General features: G+C 39.3%; 1 protein-coding gene across 1 annotated transcript; it reads left to right on the forward strand.

Annotated features, from left to right (window-relative positions):
• Positions 1–18124: 18124 nt before the first annotated feature.
• LOC122042916 lies at positions 18125–18835 on the forward strand. Its single transcript, XM_042603314.1, has one exon. The coding sequence runs from the start codon at positions 18125–18127 to the stop codon at positions 18833–18835; it is 711 nt and encodes a 236-aa protein (XP_042459248.1).
• The last annotated feature ends 4369 nt before the right edge of the window (positions 18836–23204 follow it).

Genomic DNA, 23204 nt, shown 5'->3' on the forward strand with positions numbered 1-23204 from the left:
GGTATTATAGATTTCATCAAAGTCAAATTAGAAATATATCAAAAATCTATATACCTAGGAAATACTTGGTTAATCCTGTAGGTAGGAACCTCTACTGGGTTTCAAAAACCTGTTTAACTTAAAATTAAAGTCAGACTTAGCACTTTCAGCAAGGAAATTAAACAACTAATTTCTATATGAGGCTTTGTCTAAAGAAGTGGTTGTTGCTCCAATAATCAAGAAGGCCTAGTGCCTCGCCACGACCTGGAAGCCAAGTATCGATATGAAAAGTTTAATTAACTAACTGAAAAAGTATTAATTTAATACTTTAAAAGAGTTATTCAATTTGTGTTAGAAAATATTTAAAAATTTTAACTTGACTTAGAATTTTTTTTTAGAAATTTTTATGAAAATTAACTTAGAATTTTTTTTTAATGATAAGTTTCAAACTTAAATTTTTTTAACACTTATGACTGTTTTTATCTGAAAAATATTTTTTTCTCGAACAAAAAATTCTGAAGGGTGTCTTTACTTAGACATTATTACATATTTTACACTTACAGTTCTTGTTTGAATTTACCTTAGACTTGTTTATAACCCCAATTTTTATGTGATCAAAGGGGGAGAAGTATGTTAAGTCTAGGGGGAGGTACTATAATTTTTCAATTGAAAAATATTTGGACTTATTTGAATATAAATTATTTTTATTGCATATGGTTACCCTAACTTAACTTGGGTTGCTCACATCAAAAAGGGGGAGATTATTGGAACCCCAAGGTGTTTTGATGTGATCAAACAAGCTAAGTTAGGTCCTGCGTTTGTTTAACCCTTGTGTCTAAGCGTGCAGGAGCTTAGGAACACAGGAAGTCGAGCGGAAGACGCGGCTAGCGAGAAGGATGGCACGGGAGAGAGCCGACGGGCTCGGTGCGTCTGAGGGACGAGGTGTCCGCGGAAGAGTACACCGGTGGACGAGAAGAGCGTGCGCGGCGCACGAGGGACGAGAAACCGGGAAGGAAGGCTGCTCGAGGAGAAGGCCGGAACATGGGTTCGGGTGAGCCCTATTCCGGAAGGCCGAAATCACCCAAGCTAGTGGAGCCGGAGCGAACAGACCCGGACCAAGACGAGCTGAACTGAGACGAGCTGAACCGGAGCAGAGAGCCTGGACCAGAGTCAACTTTGTTGACTTGACAGGTCCGGGCGCCCGGATCAATTCAGAGCGCCCAGACCTCCGGGCGCCCGGGGGTTCATATTTGACCAGATCGAAGTTGATCGCGAGATGATCGTTGGGGGATAAAATTTATCCCCCCGGGGGCTCCCGGAACCCCTTCCAGGCGCCCGGACCAGTACTATAAATAAAGTACTGATCCGTACATTCAAGACAACTCACTTGTAATCAATTCTTTCTGTGCATTCAGTTGTGTTCTTTTCATTTGTGCTGTCAACGTTGTAAAGAGGCTTCTCCGCCTAGAGGAGATCATAGTGCGCTTACTTTCCTTGGATTAACAATCCTCTGATTGCAAACCAAGTAAATCTCTGGTGTATGATTTCTTTACTTAGTCTCTACTTTTTATTACAAGTGTTTATGATATAGTTGAAATCCGAGAAAGGTTCGAGTTTTATTCTGTAGGGCAATTCACCCCTCCCCTCTTGCCGGCCTCCAAAGGGACCAACACTAATTACTACTCTTTATTATTAATTCTTATTATCCTTGTGTTGTAGGTTATTTGGACTAATATTGTTTTGCAGGACAAGAGTGAAAATTTATCTTCGGATGAACAGTGTCCGAAGGCGCCTTCAAGCAGTGAAGGCGCCTTCGTACTGCTCATAGAAGGCGCCTTCCATGGCTATAGAAGGCGCCTTCCATAGGATAAATTTTGGACGCAGTCTCGGATAAGTGTCGGGTTGCTTGGGATCAAATTTACTAGGTTGAAGGTGCCTTCAACAACTATTGAAGTCACCTTCCAAGCCCTATTTAATGTAGTCTCAAGAAGGCTTTGAAAGAACACTGATATGCGAGCTACTGCGCATCCGTTTGAGCTTCCGACTGCTCCAGACTTCTGCTATGACTCTGTTGCAAAGCTACTGCGCCCAACCACTATTATGAGGACTTCCGATAGCGGCTAGGAGACCGATAATGACACATGAGCACTCCCATTTCGATCCTTAATTGTCAGTAATGAATTTTTTTGTGTACTTAATTTCTGCAAAAGGACAAGTGCAGTGTATTGCACTTGTTCTAATCCTTTTTGTACTTGATTCCCTCTTTCGAAGGTACCGGAAGAGGTTTTTATTGGATTACCCATCGGTAAATCCGCGAGACCTCGGTCTTGGAGTAGGAGTCGCCGAAGGCTATGAACCAAGTAAACCGACTGTGTTTTCTTGTGGTTTTTGATTTCTTATTTACTTTCTGTTGCGTTTGCACTCGCGATTTTAAAAATGAGAAAACAGATTTTTGAAAATCACGTGATTCCCCCCCCCCCCCCCCCCCCTCATGTGTGTATCGATCCAACATGCTCGACACTCATGCTAAAGTTAACTTGTCTATATGTGAGCATTGTTTTACTAAAAAAGTAATTAGAAAACGATTTGGTAAAACTATTAGAACTAAATCACCACTATAATTAATTTATTCAGATATTTGTTGTTCGATGAATATGAAGGCTAGACATGGAAGTTTCTATTTCATTACATTTATTGATGAGTACTTCACACAATTTGGTCATGTGTATTTGATTTTTATAAATCCCTGAAGCATTAGATTGCTTCAATCATTATTTGAATGAAATTGAGAATTAATTGGAATATAAGGTTAAAACCTTACATACTAACTGTGTAGGTGAATATTTTTTTAATTAGTTCAAGACAATATGAATAAGAAAGGAATTATTAGATGACTAACTATCTCATAAACTCCATAGTAAAATGGGGTTGCTTAAAGAAAAAATAGAACTCTTCTAGATATGGTTAGGTTTATGATAGATCAAGTTAATTTACCAATTTTCTATTAGGAAGATGCCTTATTAGCAACAACCTATATACTTAACTGAGTGTCTTCTAAATCTATTCCATCTACTCTATATGAACGTTGGATATGTAGAAAATCATATTTGAGTAATCTGATATCTTAGGGGTTAGCTGCTTATATTCATGATAAAACATAAATATATAGAAAATTATAACCAAGGGGTAAGAAGTATATCTTTGTAACGTATTTTGATACTTCTAAGGGTTATATTTTTATTGGTGAGCAACAAGATAGAATCATATCTAAAATAGAGTCAAAAGATGCTACTTTTCTCGAAACTGAGTTCCCAACTAGAGGTAAAGTTGATAAGATAATTCTTTTATTTACAATAGAGGAGGAGAATAATATTCTTTTATCAATTGAAGAGATCTAACGAGAAATGCCTAAATCTAGCTAACCTGGTGAGAGTGATTTGTCGTTGAATGAGTTAGTTTCTCAACAATCTAATCTATGAAGAAATAGTGGTCAGATTATTCCTCATAGAATTTTTGACATTGAGAATGAGACATTAATGATTCTCCCAAGTGACAATGAGGAATCTCAAATGGTTTAGAAAGCATTTAGATGCTCAGTTAGAGAAAACTAGAAAGTTACAATGGATGAGGAAATGAAGCCCATGAGAAAGAATAAAGTTTGAGATTTAGTCTATCTTCCTTTGGGACAAAGGGTTATTAGGAATACATGGATTCTCAAAATTAAAAGGAAAGGAGATGGGTAGATTAATCGATATAAAGCTTATGTAGTTGCAAAAGGATATACTCAAATAGAAGGTATTGATTTTAAAGAGACATTTTTCCCTGTTGTTAAACTTGTGTTAATATATGTCATTCTAGCTATAGTAGCATATTTTGACTTAGAATTACATCAGATGGATGTAAAAATAATTTTTCTTAATGATAACCTTGACAAGAAAATCTATATGGCACAGCCAGAAGGTTACATTATTGAAGGTCAAGAGAATAGAGTATGTAGACTTAAAAAGTCTATATATGGGCTAAAGCAAGCATCAAAACAATGGAACATAAGATTTAATGAATTTTTTTTGTCTTATGATTTCAAAATGATCAATGTGAATCATTATGTTTACCTTAGAAAGGAAAAAGGAAAATTTATCATCTTATCATTATATGTTGATGATATGCTAATAGCTGGAAGTGACATAAAGTTTATAATAGAAGTCACATCATGGTTTTCATCACAATTTAAAATAATAGATATGAGAGAAGCTAAGTACATCTTAATAAAAAAAATCATTAGAGATCAATCAAAAAAACTTTTGGATTTGTCTCAAGAGGTTTATATAACAATGATGCTACAATACTCCAATATGTCAAATTGTAATATTGAACAAACACCTGCAGCAGGAGGTATTATTCTGAGCAAAAGTATGTATCCCAAGGCTCCTAAGAAATAGTCAAAATGAAGACAAAATCATATGTCAGTTTCATTAGTAGTTTAATATACACTATGTTGTGTACTTGTCTTGATATAAGTTATGTTATTGTCTTAGTTAGTCGTTTCCAGTCAAACCTAGGATCGAGACATTAGAAAGTGGTAAAGAGGATATTCAGATATCTCAAAGGGATAACATATTATTATTTCTATTTCTAAGGATCAAATATGAGCCTAAAGGGATACATAGATGTAGATTGGGTAAGAGACTTTGATGACAGAAAATTCACATTTGATTATACTTTCTTACTAAATGGTGGTGTCATCTCATGGAACAACAAGAAACTGGCTTGTGTAGCACTGCCAACAATGGAAGTTCTATGTGACTTGTACATCGGTTGTGCAAGAAGTTATTTGGTTAAGAAGGTTTCTAAAACATTTAAAGATTGCTGAGGACAGTGGGAGTCCTGTTATAGGGTAGTGTGATAGTCAAGCTGTTATAGCTTTTTCTAATAATCCCAAATATCACAGCAAGGAAAGACAAGCATATAACTATTAAATATAATTTTGTAAGGGATATTATAGACAAGAAAAAGATAGTTCTTGAGTATACCCCTACATGTGTTATGCTTGTAGATCTTTTTATTAAACCATTGACTAAAGAATCATTTCAATGACATATAAAGTCTTTGGGACTTTATAAAATGTAATACATTGTAAAGATAATTAGGTATATGAAATGTCATGATCTATTCAGTGTAAATGTCTTTGTTACATTTAGATAAAGTCTTGGTGAGCATGTTGACATTGAGATTGATCCATTCACATGGATAGTCATCTCTATTTTATTAGTACAAATGGAGATAAGACTATTACTTATGGGACAACTAATGAAGCTATGCATGGAGACATACTCGTAAGTTGGGGTCGCCTTGAGTGTTATATCAAGATGAGATTATTTGTGAATTGATACCCACCATTTACTGAACCTGCTGGAAGTCATATTTGAATTCATTAATTGAATTCAGGATTAGGTATTGGGAATGTCTAGATTAAAAATATGTATGATGTTGAAATTGAGAAAAACATTAACTCTTTATTAGTAAAGAGAAAAACATCATAACGTGTGGTCCATACCGCATGTGCTATAGTGAATAGTGATAGTAAGGGTAGTAGGAAAATGAATTCCTACTTTTTTACTATGTGAGACCCTTGAGATTATAAGTTAATATCAGATTTATCCTAAGTACTATTTAACTATCTACTTAAAGTTCTAGTCAATGTCTAGCTACTTTGACATGTATCATATTGACTATGAATGATTCAGTCTATGGAGCATAACTAGAAAAGTGACTTATTAGAATATATAAATTCTAGCTAAAAAGAAAAATTAAAATAGATTTATAGTTTTGACATTTATTCACTGGTCAACCAATTATATTTTGTATCGAGTACTTAAAATGTGATTGTGAATAATTGTAATGAATGGAAATATTGAACTTGCACTTGACATATTGTCATTATGAGGGATTAGAGATGCTCATATTGATGTAAATAATTTAATCTGGATAAATATAAGATATTGATATCTCTTATTTTTTTTGATAGAGTAGCTATATTAAGTATAACAACTTTCTTAGTAGTAGTATATTTGTTGTCCTATAAATCATTTTCCTTGAAGTATGAATTGAATGTTCTTACATGATCTTTGTGACTAGATAATCTTTATAAATTGACTTAGACGAATGAAAGATGTTAGATACCATGTTAGACATTGGACATGTACAGTTATTACACACGTTACTGAGAAAGTGGGCAAGTAATGCCCACTCCTCTTCCTATATAATCATCCAAGGAAATCTGAGCAAAGTTGTTAAGGTGAGGTTGGTTCATTTTGAGATTTCGTTCGTGCGTCAAGTGTGGAGGTTTAATATAATCTTCTCGCCGACGACCAGTTCATCCACACAATTATTCTCATGATGATCTTCTGAGAGATGGCGACGAGTTCTTCAATAATTTCTTCTCCAAGTGCACTGTCAAAATTTGTTTCATGCATTTAAGTTAACAAATATACGGTGTAGAATGCTCATATGAGTATACTGAAAAATACTCTTATTTTTACTCATTTTTTTACCCACATTGGGAAGTAATAACATGTGTCCATACCATATATCCTTGTTTTTGAAGCCCCTCCACCTGTCCTGCATGCTCAAGATCTGTCATTATGCAATAGGCATGGTTTAAATTGTGTTGTGGCAACTTGTTCAACATGTAAGAAAGTCTTGATCATTATTCTATAGACCATTTTACATTTTATAGGCTTATCTCAGTATCATCAACAAAACCTCAATTTACATTTTATAGGCTTATCCCAGTATCATCAACAAAACCTTGCTTCACAGAGTCATTGTTTTGACTTAATTTTGTCTTCTTAATTGCCAACTGTTTTTTCACTAAAGCTTGCTTGTGTGACTTCTATTTCCTTGATAGGTTAAACTAATTTTTAGGGATATTTATATGTATAATTGCTATTGTTTCTTTCCATATTTCCTTGTCTAAGTAATTATTATTGTTGGATACGATTTTGCAAACTAAAATCTTGGTGTCATCAATCGTTGAAAGTCAAGTATGACTTCAAATTCGAAATCTACGTTTCGCGTAGATAAATCTGAACTATTAATTTGTTCAGAATCAATTACGAGCGAATAGGAAATTAATTGTTCAAAGATGTGCTCAAATTAACATTAAAGAAAAAGATGGGGTTTTAGTCCCACATCGTTAACCGGCGAGAGCCAACGTTTCCTTATATGTGTTGTTGTGTTAATGTTGTTAATATAAAAGCACAGGTGCTCTCTACCCTTGGGCGAGGCCCGCCACGCACGCAATGGACGCTTTGTTGGTGCACTTTGCACTTCACATCCTCGCGAGGAGCTTTAATTTATGCTCCACGTGGCGGTGATGTGGCATGGTCAGGTGACGCCACGTTGGTGCACTTTGCACTTCACATCGTCGCGAGGAGCTTTAATTTATGCTCCACGTGGCGGTGATGTGGCATGGTCAGGTGACTCCATGCGGTGGTGACGTGGCATGTCGGGTGACAAGGTAGTGCCTATGTGGCACGTGACTGTGTAGAGAGCAATGATTGGATTGAGCAAACAGATGGTGACCGTAGGATTAAAAATGAGGACAGATCACAAGTAGATGCGATCTGGAGCATCGGATTCTAATCTGGCGTTGAAGAGGAAGGCTTGATCTAAAGAGTCGGATTAAATGTTCTAATCTGACGGCTGAGATCAAGATGAGATCTGAAGAGTCATAACTCTTCAGATCAAGGGATGAGATCATATCAGAATCTGAAGAGTTATATCTCTTCAGATCTGATGGCTGAGATCAAAAGACCTTTAAAGGGTTATACCCTTTCAAAATGAACAATCCAAATCAGTCCAAACCAAGGGTTACTTACCTCTTCACCCAATATATATAGATCTCTCTCCTTCTTGGAAATCATTCATTCGAAAAGCATTTGCATTCAAACCATTCGTCCATCTCTTGCATAAGAAGAGTCCAAAAAGCCTACGAGAAGATTCGTCGGTCTCGAAATTTGAAGTGCTACTATTTCAAGACGTCGTCGTTGTATCTTGGGAACAAATTGCTGCTATCCGTGAGCACCGTAGCGAGCAATATCGTTTTACGGAGATAGTATCGAACACTAGCCTCGACGACAACTCAGTTTACTTCCTTCTGGCAGCAATCTCCCGGAAGTCCCGACAGTCGACTAAAATCGACTATGTCAAATATCGAGGATCAAATCTAGAGGTTCGAGGACCTCACAATCGTAAAACGATATCGGTAAACTGATTTGACCGGGATCAACAACGTACCAACCGCCATCCCTCACGCTGAGAAGCCGGAGAAATTCAACGGAGCCGACTTCAAAAGATGGCAGCAAAAGATGTTGTTTTACTTAACCACACTGAACCTTGTACTGTTTCTGCGTGAAGACCCGCCAGCCGCTACGGAAGATAATTCGGGTAGTAAGCCTGCTCGCGATGCGTGGTCACATGGCGACTTCCTATGTCGTAATTACGTTCTTAACGCACTGGACAATGCACTATATAACATATATTGCATGATAGAGACGGCCAAATCTCTGTGGGAATCGCTAGAGAAGAAATACAAAACCAAAAACGCCGAACTGAAGAAATTCATCGTCGCCCGATTTTTGGATTTCAAAATGGTGGATTCCAAAAGTGTCACGTCTCAAGTCCAAGACATGCAACTGATAATGCATGATCTGGATGCCGAAGGAATGTCGCTAAACGAGTCATTTAAGGTTACTGCGGTAATCGAGAAAGGATTTCAAAAATTACCTAAAGCACAAGCAAAAGGAGATGGGACTTCAAGACCTTATCCTGCAGTTGCGGATAGAGGAGGATAATCAAAACTTATCCGACTCTAGAGGAACGAAGCGGACAGTCGACGAGATGTCCAACCTGATGGAACCAAAAGCCAAGAAGCCGAAGCAACTGAAACAAAAGGCTCAAGGCAAGAAGTTCAAGGGCACGTGCTACAACTATAGAAAGTCAGGACACATGTCCAAGGACTACAGACGCCCGAAGAAGACAACAAGAGTCAGAAGAATGTTGCAAACTAGGTCACAACTTTTGCTAACATAGATCTCAGCACCATGGATCTCACTGCGGTCGTGTTTGAAGCCAACATGGTGGACAATCTGAAGCAGTGGTGGATCGATACTGGAGCAACCCGCCATGTCTGTTCTGACAAGGCGATGTTCTCCAAGTACACCCCGATAAGTGGAAGAAAGCTCTATATGGGCAATTCCATGACACCCCCGATTGTTGGAATCAGAAAAGTAGTTTTAAAAATGACTTCTAGGAAGGAGCTAACTCTCATTGATGTGCTCCATGTTCCCGACATCAGGAAGAACTTAGTTTCTGGATCGGCACTTGTTAAAGCCGGATTCAAACTAGTGTTCCAGTCAACAACTTTGTCCTTACGAAGAACGGTGTCTTCGTAGGAAAGGGGTATTTGGAACAAAATTTGTTCAAGATGGTTGTAATGACTGTACACAGTGATTTTGATGGTAATAAAATAAAAGCTTCCAGCTATGTTATTGAGTGTTTCAATTTATGGCATGATCGGCTTAGCCATGTCAATAATAATACTCTGAAACATCTCGTCAAACTAAATTTATTACCAAACATTGATGTTGATGATACACACAAATGTGAAGGGTGCGTGGAAGCGAAAATGATGAGACTACCTTTTCATTCAGTGGAAAGATCGACAACTCCTCTAGAATTAGTACATAGTGATCTATGTGACTTAAAATTCATGCAAACTAGAGGAGGTAAAAAGTACTTCATTACTTTTATCGATGACTACACGAGGTTCTGTTATGTCTTTCTTTTAAAAAGTAAAGACGAAGCCCTAGAAGCTTTCAGAACCTATAAAATGGAAGTTGAGAATCAACTTGATAAACGAATTAAAATAATTTATAGCGATAGAGCTGGAGAATATGGTGCATCGTTTGATGAATTCTGTTCAGAATTTGGAATTATCCATCAGACAAAGGCATCTTACTCACCTCAATCGAATGGTGTTGTTGAACCTAAAAATTGGACACTAAAGGAGATGATGAATGCTTTGTTGATAAATTCAAGCTTACCTTAGAACTTGTGGGGGGAAGCCATTTTATCAGCAAACCACATTCTCAACAAAATCTCTCACAAGAAAAATAATGAAACACCATATGAACTATGGAAAGGTGGCGAGCCATCGTACAAATACTTGAAAGTGTGGGGGGTGCTTAGCAAAGGTCAAAGTACCTAAGCCAAAGCAAGTTAAGATCGGACCTAAAACGTTCGATGCGATATTTGTTGGATATGCCCAAAATAGTAGTGCATATCGTTTCATAGTTCATAAGTTAGACATTCTTGATATTCATGTAGGTACAACCATAGAATCTCATAATGCAATATTCTTTGAAGACGTGTTCCCAAATAAGAAGGGAAACGTTCAAAGTAATAACAATGGAAGTTCTAACAAAGATAATGTTCCAGAACTTAGTTATCAGAAAAGGGCTATTAACAATCAAGAGCCACATCGGAGCAAACAGACTAGAGTTAAGAAATCGTTCGGGCCAGATTTCATGACATTTATGTGGGAAATGGACCCAAGAACATTAAGTGAAGTTCTCTCTTGTCCCGACGCCCCACTGTGGAAGGAAGCTGTCAATAATGAAATCGAGTCCATCATGAATAACCATACTCAGGAATTAGTAGACCTTCTTTCTGGTATAAAACCATTAGGTTGTAAATGGATAATAAAACACAAGTATAAAGATTATGAATCGATTGACAAGTATAAGGTCAAACTTGTAGCCAAAGGGTGCAAGAAAAAGGAAGACCTTGATTACTTCGATACCTACTCACTGGTGACAAGGATTACGTCCATACGAGTGCTGATAGTCATTGCAGCATTGTATGACCTTGAAATATATCAAATGGATGTTAAAACTACGTTCTTAAATGGTGAGTTGGAAGAAGAAATTTACATGGAGCAACTCGAGGGGCTCGTAGCTCTTGGAAATGAGAGAAAGGTGTGTCGACTTGTTAGTTGTTGTACTGACTTAAACAAGCCCCAAAACAATGACACGAAAAATTTGACAAAATAATGTTGTCAAATGAATTCAGAATAAATGAATGTGACAAATGCATTTATGTCAAAAGCACACCTGAAAGTTATGTAATCGGCTGTCTATACGTAGACGACATGCTCATAATAGGAAATAATCATGATGTAATCATCAGTACTAAGAAAATGTTGACCAATAATTTTGATATGAAAGATATGGATCTAGCAGATGTCATATTGGGAATTAAAATTCTCAGGATATCCGATGGGATAGTTTTAACACAATCCTATTATGTAGAGTCAGTATTGAAAAGATTCAATGCATACGATCTCTCTACTGTAAAACTCCTATGGATCTAAGTAACACTTAGCAAAAAATCATGGTGAGCCCATATCTCAATTAGAATATTCTCGGATAATTGGTAGGTTGATGTATCTCACAAACTGCACAGGTCCGAATATTGCCTGTGTGATCAACAAACTGAGTCATTTTACGAGCAATCCAAACGACACCCATTGGAAAGTACTAATGCAAGTTCTTAGATATTTAAAATATACTATAAACTATGGATTACATTACGAAAAGTATCCCGCAGTCTTGGAGGGATATTGTGATGCTAATTGAATATCAGATACAAAAGACTCGAAATCCACTAATGGATATGTATTCACGATCGGTGGGGGAGCAGTATCTTGGAAATCCACTAAGCAGACGTGCATAGCTCGGTCAATAATGGAATCCAAGTTTATAGCACTTGACAAAGCACCTGAAGAAGTTGAATGGCTGCGGAATTTCTTGGAAGATGTTTCGAGTTGGACGAAACATATGCCCGTCGTACTTATCCACTGTGATAGTCAATCGGCAATTGGAAGGGCACAGAGTAGTATGTATAATGGTAACTCATGACATATATGTCGTCGACATAATACCATTAGGCAATTGATCTCGAACGAAGTGATTGCAATCGGTTATGTCAAATCTAAGGATAATTTGGCAGATCCCCTTACGAACGGGCTAAGTCGAGATCAAGTATATTGCTTATCAAGAGGAATGAGATTAAAAATCTACAACTAAAAATGCTTGTAGCGGTAACCCAACCTTGTTGACTGGAGATCCCAAGATCTTGGTGGTTCAATGGGACAACGAAGTTACAGAAGTTGTGTAACAACACAAGAGAAATGATTATCTCTACTATCCCGATCATAGGATGATTTGGTGTTGTCCTACCACATGTAGTGAGGATAAGCTTATGCTTTTAATGACTTCTATACCTTATAAAGGTGGATTTTGGTGGGATATTCTTGATAGATGTGTCATCTATGTGAGTGTGAAGACAGGTCACTTCAATGAAACACTCATGAATCCAAGATGGTGTCCATGGCCGAAACGGAACCAACCATGAGAACCAAAAGTGGGTGAGATAAGTATCTGTGTGGGTGTTATTATCCTAGTATACACCAACAGCTGAGCAGTTCAAGATATCACATTCACTGTGCAGCCTAGTATGCTCGATAGCATTCCATTACAGAAGGTTCAAAGCCACAAGCTACCTTTCCCGATGCATTGACTTATCGATTGGACTTTTGTAAAGTGTCAGCATGCATACATGCACTACATGCATTAATTTCCATTCATGTGGGGGATTGTTGGATACGATTTTACAAACCAAAATCTTGGTGCCATCGATCGTTGAAAGTCAAGTTTGACTTCAAATTCGAAATCTACGTTTTGCGTAGATAAATCTGGACTATTAGTTTGCTCAAAACCGATTACGGGTGAATGAGAAATTAATTGTTCAAAGATATACTCAAATTAACATTAAGGAAAAAGATGGGGTTTTAGTCCCACATCGTTAACTGGCGAGAGCTAGCGTTTCCTTATATGTGTTGCTGTGTTAATGATGTTAATACAAAATCACAGGTGCTCTCTACCCTTGGGCGAGCAGGTGCTCGCACCTGCAAGCCCGCCACCCGCGCAATGGTCGCTTTGTTGGCGCACTTTACACTTCGCATCGTCGTGAGGAGCTTTAATTTATGCTCCATGTGGTGGTGACGTGGCATAGTCGGGTGACGCCACATGGCGGTGACATGGCATGCCGGGTGATGAGCCAGTGCCTATGTGGCACATGACTGTGTAGAGAGCAATGATTGGATTGAGTGAATAGATGGTGACCATAGGATCAAAGATGAGGACAGATCACAAGTAGATGTGATCTGGAGCATCGGATTCTAATCTAGCGTTGAAGAGGAAGACTTGATCTGAAGCGTCGGATTAAATGTTGTAATCTGACGGCTGAGATCAAGATGAGATCTGAAGAGTTATAACTCTTCAGATCAAGGGACGAGATCATATCAAAATCTGAAGAGTTATATCTCTTCAAATCTGATGGTTGAGATTAAAAGTCATCTGAAAAGTTATATCTCTTCAGATCTGATGGTTGAGATCAAAAAACCTTTAAAGGGTTATACCCTTTCAAAATGAACGATCCAGATCAGTCCAAATCAAGGGTTACTTACCTCTTCACCCAATATAAATAGATCCCTCTCCTTCTTGGAAATCATTCATTCGAAATTTGAATGAATTGTTGCTATCCATGAGCACTGTAATGGAGCAATATCGTTTTACGGAGATAGTATCGAACACTAGCCTCGACGACAACTCAGTTTGTTTCCTCCCGGCAGCAATCTCCCGGAAGTCCTGACAGTCGACTAAAATCAACTATATCAAATACCGAGGAGTAAATCTAGAGATTCGAGGACCTCACAATTATTTGTTGATCAAATAGATAATTAATTATATATAAATATGTTAGACATATTTTGATTCTCAGAAAAAAAAAGTTTAAAATTTAGAACAATGAGGGAAAAGCAAGACCACATTCACACAATGAGCCGTAGAGGTTATACCCATTTGGCTTGTATGATGATAAAAACTTTTATTTATCAAACTTTATGAAAAGTTTTACTGATACACTTAATTAGTAACACTATTATTTGTCCTAACAATTTTTATATATCTTATACTTAAGGAAAAAGTAAGTCCTACAGATACATCAATTACACAATCAAAAGTTTAGATTGAAGGTCACAAGAAAAAAAATATAGAACCTAGTAGTCAAGCTGTTAGAGAGAAAATGGTAATAAATCTATTTCTTTGTTATTTATAGAATTCACAAAAAAAAATAAACAACCTAAATTTCTTATTTTTATCAAAAGTTGTCTCTTGTTATTTGCAGAAAGAATAGAAGAGTGTCCACCTGAATCTCATAACATAACTAACATTATTAATGATATAATTAGTTTTGTATTTGGTAAGGAAGCTTGAGGTACAGCCATAGAATAGGCTTTAGAGTTATACCATCAAAAGTTGGAGCTTCTGTACAACAAAATGGAATTGTTAAAATACTTGAAAGTATGGTGAATAACCTTCAACAAAAAATACAAGAAATGAGGTTCCTAGTTTTTCTAAATATGATACAACAAAATGAGCAAGAATAGGTTAGTAAATCACAACATAAGATAAAAGATGGAAGAGTTTGTCATCATTTGTCTTAATTACTTTGAGTTTTTGTGTTCTTGTTAGTAAAATTATCTATGGTGATATTACTTGACACAATTTGTTTGTAAATTTAGGTTGCTAGTGGTGGCATTGATAGTGATAGCCGTGGAAAAAATGGTAATGTTGATAATGTTAACTAACCTCTAACTGTAACTCAAGTAATTATTTTAAAATTATATATTTTCTAATTACAAATTTGTTATAAAAATAGGCATGACAAAATTGATAACTTTGTATTGTTATACTAAGTGTAAGGTACTTCATTGGTTCGTTGATGGAATTGTTGTAGATGAGTGAATTATGTCCACAGATTCAAAAGTAAAAGTGCACCATGTTCTTTTTGGTAGATCTTCTTCGAAAGTTTGGGTTGATAGAGTTTTTGTGGAGAATGTGGGCCTAATTCGACCAAATGATGAAATATTTTTTCTCAGGGATGCAATAGAAATGCAGTCACTTGGTTATTTAAGTTTATTATTTTGTATAATTGATATACATTTTACATATTTTAAAGTTATATACTCTTTTATAAGAAATAAATTATGTTACTAAATGCATATTTTTGTTAGTTTGGATTGTTTTGCTTAAGTGATGTTCATGGTTGAATGTAATATTATAATTGTTTGAGTTTTGATTTTATAATTGTGTGTATATGGTATATGTATATGGTATTATAATTTGTGTATGGTATTATAATTGTATGTGGTATTATAATTTGTGTATGGTATATATATTTGGTATTATAATTTGAGTGTGGTATATGTATGTGGCATTATAATTTGTGTGAAGTATCTATATGTGGTATTTGAATGATTATAACTGTAGCACGCGATGCACGTTACAAATGCTCTTAATCGTTGCATACGGCGCACACTGTGAATGTTGTCGATTATTCTTAACCGCAACATGCACGCTGCGCGTTGTGAATGCTGTCAATTACTCTTAACCACGGTGCACACCGCATGCTGCTAATGCTCTTAATCACAGTGTGCACGACGCTCGTCGCATGCTGCAAATACTCTTAATCGCAACACACATGGCGTGCGCCGCATGCTGTGAATGCTCTTAATTGCAACGTGCATGGTGCATGCTCGAATGCTCTCAATGGTAGCATGCGCCGTGTGTTGTGAATGCTCTTAACTGCAACGTGTGATACGTGCTGCCGATATTTTATGACTTTTAATAGTTTGTAGTTGTGCAGCACACAATGCGTGCTGCGAATATCATAATTACGTACTGCAAAAAGTCATATTTATTATAGCGCTAATCATAGCCATTAAAACAATTTAAGTGGTTAGAGATCATACCAATATAACAATTGTGTATTTTGATGCCAATTATCTATGATGATCTATTTTACTAGATCAACCACAGACAATTACTATATGATTTTTTGTAATCCTTTGAATGCTTTCAAAATGATCATGAGTTGTCCTAAATTAATGATAAATGAATTAGATTCAAAATACTACAAAAATAACAACGAATAACGACAAAATTTTTCATCGTAATTCCGTCGGTAATTAGGATTATCTACAGAATAATGACAAAATTTGTGATATTGGAAGTAATTACGTACTGAACAAATGAATGATAAATTTAGAATATAATGGTATTGCTTAGGGTATCACTACAAACTTAGAATTTCATATTATTACTTAGGGAATCATTATAAACTTAGAATTTCTAATAAACCCACGTTGTTGCTTAGGATATCATTAAATGAAATAGCAATACATATAATGAAACTAACTCTAATAAACAAAAAATAATACAAGTAAAACAAATCTAATCTACATCACATTTAAGTTTTATTTGTCTCAAATATTTGAGATTCTCTACATGAGTTTAAAGAGGTTCAAACAAATAGATATTAGCCACAAATATGCAATGAAATAATTAAGGACCTCTATGACCGAGCAAGCGCCTACGACCGGCCACGAGCAAGCCCCTGCGGCGGTCGGTCGTGGCCGCGAGCTGGCTCCTGAGGTAGTCCATAGGGCAATCGGTCGGCCGCGAGCAGGCCACTGCGGCGGCCGACCAGCAGTGAGCAAGCCACTGCAATGACCGGCAGGCCGCGAGCAGGCTAATGCAGTGGTTGGCCGGCCGTGAGCAGGCACTGCGACGGCCGGCCAACCTCGAGCATACTCTACGACGGCTGACCAGTCGCGAGGCAACCGCCAGTCGGCTGCAAGAAGGCCTACGGCGGCCGACCGCAAGGGCCTGAGACTGGCTCGCGTGTGCATGAAACTTTACAGGAAGAGACGAGGGAGGAGGAGGAGAGCATACTCCGAGTCGTCAGTTGTCGATCGCCGAGAATGGGAAAGGAGAGGGTTGCTGATTGTCGAGAACGCGAGAGAGGTTCGATAGGAGAGGAGTGTCGAGAGAGGTTCTAGCGGAGAGGAGAGGAGATCGCGTGCCCTAATTTCTATTTGGGCTTACTGATGGAATTTTAATTCCGTTAGCAATTACCGACTAAATTTTAAATTCAGTTAGTAATTTTCGACGGAATTCAAATTCCATCGGAAAACCCAAAAATCCTAAACTTGTAAGCCCAAAATCATGCCCATGTTTTAAGATTTGCCAACTGAAATAAATTCAGTTAGGGATTCCATCATTATTTACTGTTATTTTTATATAGAAAGCTTCTTTTTTCACAATTGAGGTTCACCAGATTAGAAAATTAGTGCATGAATTACTTAATATTAAAATTACTAAATTATTTTAAGTATTCAACTCATTAGCGGCAAGGGAGTCTTGATACAATGATAAAGTTACCATCATGTCACTAGAAAATTATAAATTTGAGTTATGAAAATAATCTCTTGTAATTCAAAATAAGATTACGTACAATAAATAGACCCAATATGATCTGACCTTTCTCTATGACCCCGCATTTAAGTGTAGAGAGAGGTGTTATCTTATGGACTTTAGCTCAAGGCTAATTTTATTTTTTTTAATATGCAATTGTTCACTCGATCATCTCTAAATTTCCAAACTAAATTTCATGATTAACTGGAGGGGCTTTTTTTATATGCAACTCCCAATTAATCCCCATCTCCTGATCAGCGACATAGGCGTCGATCGTCTGGTCGAAGAGAAGAAAGAAGGACGGTCGAGCCACACCACCATCAGCCCTAGCAAAGAAACAATCGAGTCCCGCATGAGTGCCCGACGAGCAGAACAGGCATTCAGCTCGAGAAGAGGAGAACAGGAGCAACGCTGCTCGAGGAGAGATAGAAATTATCGCTGGCGGACCGACCTGCAGTGATTCCAACCGGGCGAGGAAGTCGCACCCTCAGTGACTTGAAATCTATGTTGCGGGCTGCAGCAAGGAGCAGGCCAAAGGACCTAAGATCAACTTTAGCCCTAGAGACTTAAAGGGAGTCGATATCCCTCATGACGACGCGTTGATCATCCGAGCGGTAATTGCCAATTACAGTATTCATCAAACCTTCGTTGATACAGGGAGCTCGGTAAACATCATATTCAAGAAGACATTCGATCAGCTGCAAATGGATCAGAGCGAGCTATTGCCCCTGACAACCCCGCTCTATAGCCTCATAGGCAATGAAGTGTTGATGCTTGGCCAAGTAAGGTTGGTTGTCTCTTTCGGGGAGGAGCCGCTGAAGAGGACAAGGGTGACCAACTTCATTGCGGCCGACGCACCATCGGCTTACAATGTTATATTAGGCCGACCGACCCTCAACGAGTTCTGGGCGGTCATATCTACCTACTGCCAGAAGATCAAGTTCCCGATGGACGACAAGGTGGGTGAAGTCAGAAGCGACCAGTTGACTGCTCGGCGATGCTATGTCGAGATGGTCAGATCTGAAACAAGGGTCACTCAGAAAAATCTATGCTTAGAGGTGAACACTATCACAGAGAAGCCTCTTATGCTGGCTTACGAAGAAAAGGAGGAGTTTCAGATTCACCCCAGCCGGTCGGAGACAACCACCTTTATAGTCATCGACCTGGAGAGCGCGAAGAAGGAAGAACTGGTCACCTGCCTTAGACAAAATTATGATGTGTTCGCTTGGTCGATGCAAGAGCTTCCCGGTATCTCGTCGAGTGTGGCTTGGCACAAGCTCCACGTCCAACTGGATGCTCGGTCGATCAAGCAAAAGAAAAAGGACTTCAGCACGGAGCAAAACTTGATCATACGGGCGGAGATAGAGAAACTGTTGGAGGTCGACCGCATACGGGAAGTCCAACTCCCGAGCTGATTCGCTAATGTCGTATCGGTCTCCAAACCGGGCAACAAATGATGGGTCTACATCGACTTCTGCGACTTGAATAAGGTGTGTCCAAAGGATTTCTATATGCTGCCCTGGATAGACTAGATGGTGGACTCTATGGTGAGCTGCCAGCTGATCTGCATGCTCGACGTATATCAAGGTTACCACCAAGTGTCGCTCGCCCACGAGGATCAAGAAAAGATCAGCTTTATCATGTTTGATGGAACGTTCTGCTATAATGTCATGTCGTTCGGGCTAAAGAATGTCGGCGCCATCTACCAGAAGCTCATGAATAAGGTGTTCCAACGACAGATCGGCCGCAACATGGAGCTATATATTAATGACATATTAATAAAATCCCTCTGAGTTGTTGATCTTTGTACAGACATTGAGGAGACATGCCAAACTCTAAGGGCTTACAGAATAAAATTGAACTCGAGCAAGTGCTTGTTCGGCGCGAAGAGCGATCGATTCTTGGGGTACATTGTCACAGAGCAGGGGATCGAGGCGAATCCAAGCAAGGTCAAGGTCCTGCAAGACATGTCACCGCCACGCAACCTGAAGGAGGCCCACCGACTAACTAGGCGGATTATCGCACTGCCCCGATTCATATCCACATCATCCGACCGAAGCCTACCATTCTTCAAAGTACTGCGCCAGGTGGTGAAATTCTAGTTGAACACAGAGTGCGACCAGGAGTTGGAAGAACTCAAGGAATACCTCAACTCCCTGCCTGTATTAGCTAAGCCTAGCGCCGGAGAGTCACTCTAGATCTATTTGTCGACCACCGAACATGCGGTCGGCTCAGCATTAGTAAAGCAGAACTGCCATGAACAGCAACCCGTGTATTTCCTAAGTTATATATTAAAATATGTAGAATCCCACTACATCAGTCTCGAAAAGTTAGTTTACGCTTGGGTGCTTGCTGTTCAGAGACTTTGTCCGTACTTCCTCTCACATCCAATCGTCGTGATGACCAATAACGCCTTGGGAAGAGCCCTCCTGAACCTATAGGCATCTAGGCGGTTAATCAAATGGACAACCGAGCTAAGTGAGTTCGATATTCAGTACCATCTCCGAACGGCGATCAAAGCTCAGGCCTTGGCAGGTTTCGTCACAGAAGTACATAATACTGAGCCAGAAGCAGCTTGGAGAATATATGTCGACGGTTCGTCCACCCGGTAAGGCAGCAAGGTCGGCATCCTTCTAATTTATCCATGAGAAGATCAGATGTAACTCTCTCTACGGCTTGACTATCAGGCCACCAACAACAAAGCCGAATACGAAGCTTTGATAGTCGGCCTGTAGGCCACGAGACATGTTGGAACCACAAAAGTTCTCATTTATTTGGGCTCTCAATTGGCCACTCAGTAGGTATCAGGGACGTTCGAGATAACCAACTCCCAACTCAAATTATATGCGGAAGCCTTTGAGAAGCTGAGAGCAAACTTCCAGGAGGTCATTATACAGAAGATCCCCCGATCGTAAAATCAAGTTGCAGATGAGTTAGCGAAGTTAGTGAGTTCACTGTCACCGAGCATGATCGAGCAGCCGATCAAGCAAGTTTCATTAGTGGCGCATATCGACAGGATGGAAGGGATAACCTTCCCGAGCGACTAGGGGACGACTTTGGTAGAATTCCTCCGATCAAGCACTGCACCTGTTGACTAGGAAGAGGCTCGCTTATTGAAAAAGAGAGCTGGATGGTTCACCTTGGTTGGGGATCAACTATATAAGAGAGTCTTCTCAAGGCCCCTGCTCAAATGCGTTGGATCGAAGGATATAGAGTACATCCTTTAGGAAGTGCACCAAGGCTCCTGTGGAAGCCATCCGGCCGACCGTTCGCTAGCTCGAAAGATTCTACTGGTAGGATATTTTTGGCCCACCCTCCAAGAGGATGCCGCTCGGACAGTAGCCACCTATCTGTCTTGCCAAAAATATCACAACATCTCGCATCAGCCAATCGAGGAGATGAAGGCGTCTATGGTATCTTGCTTGTTCGACCAATGGGGCATGGGCATCATGGGGTCATTCCCCATGACCACCGCTCAGTGAAGGTTCCTACTTATTGCGATGGATTGCTTCTCAAAACGGGTAGAGGCTAGGGGTGTAATCGAGTCGAGCCGAGCCGAACTCTTGGATGTTTGAGCTTGGCTCGTTTATAATCGAGCCGAGCTCGAGCTTTATTTAACGAATATTTTCATGGCTCACGAGCTTATTCGAGCTTTTATCGAGCCTAAACGAGCTTAATAAATATAAATTATAAATTTAAATATTCATTAAAAAACTAAATTATATATTTTTAAAAAATTATAATATTCTTGTTAAAATTTATAATTTTATTCTAATAAATAAATTTAATATATTTATCTATGTTTTTCATTAGTAGAGTGTAAAATCTATAAATTCAATATCAAAACTATTATTATTTTTATTTAAAAGTTGATTCATGAGCTTAACGAACATGTTCACGAGCTAACGAGCCGAATATTATGAAGCTTGAGCTTGGTTTGTTTATCTTAACGAACCTCATTAAACGAGCTCAAACGAGCTTTTATCGAATCGAGCTTCGAATAGCTCACGAGCGGCTTGACTCATTTACATCCCTAGTGGAGGCCGAACCGCTAGCAAAAATAAGTGAATAGATGGTAATCAAATTCATCTGGCAGAACATCTTGTGTCGGTTCGGTATCCCCCGTCAACTCGTCTCGGATAACAGAAGGTAATTCGCCGGTCAGAGGCTCAGGGAATGGTGCAAAGGTTACGACATCCAGCAGGCCTTCACCTCTGTGGCCTACCCCCAATGGAACAGCCAGGCGGAGGTCACTAATTGGGAGATTCTCAAAGGCCTACGAGCTCAGCTTGACCACACAGGAGGTAGCTAGGTCGAAGAGCTCCCCAGTGTTCTGTGGGACCTCCGTACGACTCCCAAGGAGGCGACCAACGTCACACCATTTCACCTGGTGTACGACGATGAAGTGGTGGTCCCCGTGGAAGTCAGAATAGAATCTGACCGAGTTCATCTCTACGATGAGTAGAACGATGAGCAGAGGCGCATGGAGCTCGATTTGGTGGATGAGGCACGGGACAAGGCTGCCATTTGGCTGATGGCATACCGACAACGTGTGAAGCAAAGCTATAATCGGAGGGTGATCCCAAGATGTTTCCAAGTCGGTGATCTGGTCTGGAAGAGGATCAAGCTGGTCTGTGATGTCAGCAAGATCAAGGTACCGTGGATGGGACCTTACAGGGTCATACAGAAACTCCGCTCAAGAGCTTACTATCTGGATAACGAATATGGAAGGCGGCTCGAACAACCATGCAGTGCGAATCATCTCCAACCCTATAAGACTGGGCGAGAGGTGCGCGAGTGAGCATTGATGTAATCTATAAGCGTTTGTATGTCTTTGTAGTGCAGGACAGATTAATAAAAGTGCAAGTATCCTAGACTCTTGAGTTGATTGACCAAGTTAAAAGTCGAATGACGACTATAAACTTTTGTCTACGCATTACAACTGTCGAGCGATGACATTAAATCCTGGTCTTCGTTAACCATTGAGCGACGACATTGAATCCTGGTCTTCGTCAACCATCAAGCGGCGACGTTAAACCCTGGTCTTTGTCAACCGTCGAGCGGCGGCGTTAAACCCGGGTCTTCATGAATCCTCGAGCGGCTACGTTAGACCCCGGTCTTCATCAACTGTCGAGCAACAACGTTAAACCCCGGTCTTCATCAATGGTCAAGAGGCAACCCTAAACTCCTGCCTTCCTCAGCGGTCGATTGGCGACCTTAAGCACGGGACTACAAAAAATAGTATATCGACGGAAATGGCTGACCAGGAGACGCGCCGCTTAAAAGTTTTCAAGATAGGGTGGCCAATCAGCTAGCCTAAATTAATCGATCGGATGTAAAAGTGGGTAGCCTGTCGCCAATCGAAAAAGACATTTGCAAGTATAGAAAATGTCGAAGCAAAAACATGGAGCAACAAGAAAAACCCACCGAATGGGCAATTTAGCGTTAACACTTCAAAAATTCTTACAGGAGCATGGAGGGTAAAACAAAATAAGACAACATTTGCACGAGCGAGCTCACTCAAGGTAATCCAAAGCATCATCGGGCAGTGACTCGGTTAGCTTGTCCCGGCTAATGACATTGCTTGTCAAAGTAATCGGAATGTAGCCGCCTTCCCTAAGTTGGTAGAGCGCCCCGTCAATCGTGAGGTTGAAGAGGTGGAGAGCCTGATCGGCTACCTTTTCATTAAAAACGTCCAAGCGGAGGTAGACCTTTTTTCATTAGCTCAAACCTACTAGACTAGGCTCCTTGATAAGTTTTGAGGGTGGTTCGAGATGCCTGCAG

This window comes from Zingiber officinale, chromosome 1B (assembly GCF_018446385.1).
Source record: "Zingiber officinale cultivar Zhangliang chromosome 1B, Zo_v1.1, whole genome shotgun sequence".
Taxonomy (NCBI): Eukaryota; Viridiplantae; Streptophyta; class Magnoliopsida; order Zingiberales; family Zingiberaceae; genus Zingiber; species Zingiber officinale.

Bases quoted from the DNA above. Each gene is read 5' to 3' on its own strand.
- LOC122042916 (XM_042603314.1), top strand. From the start codon at position 18,125: ATGGATCAGAGCGAGCTATTGCCCCTGACAACCCCGCTCTATAGCCTC.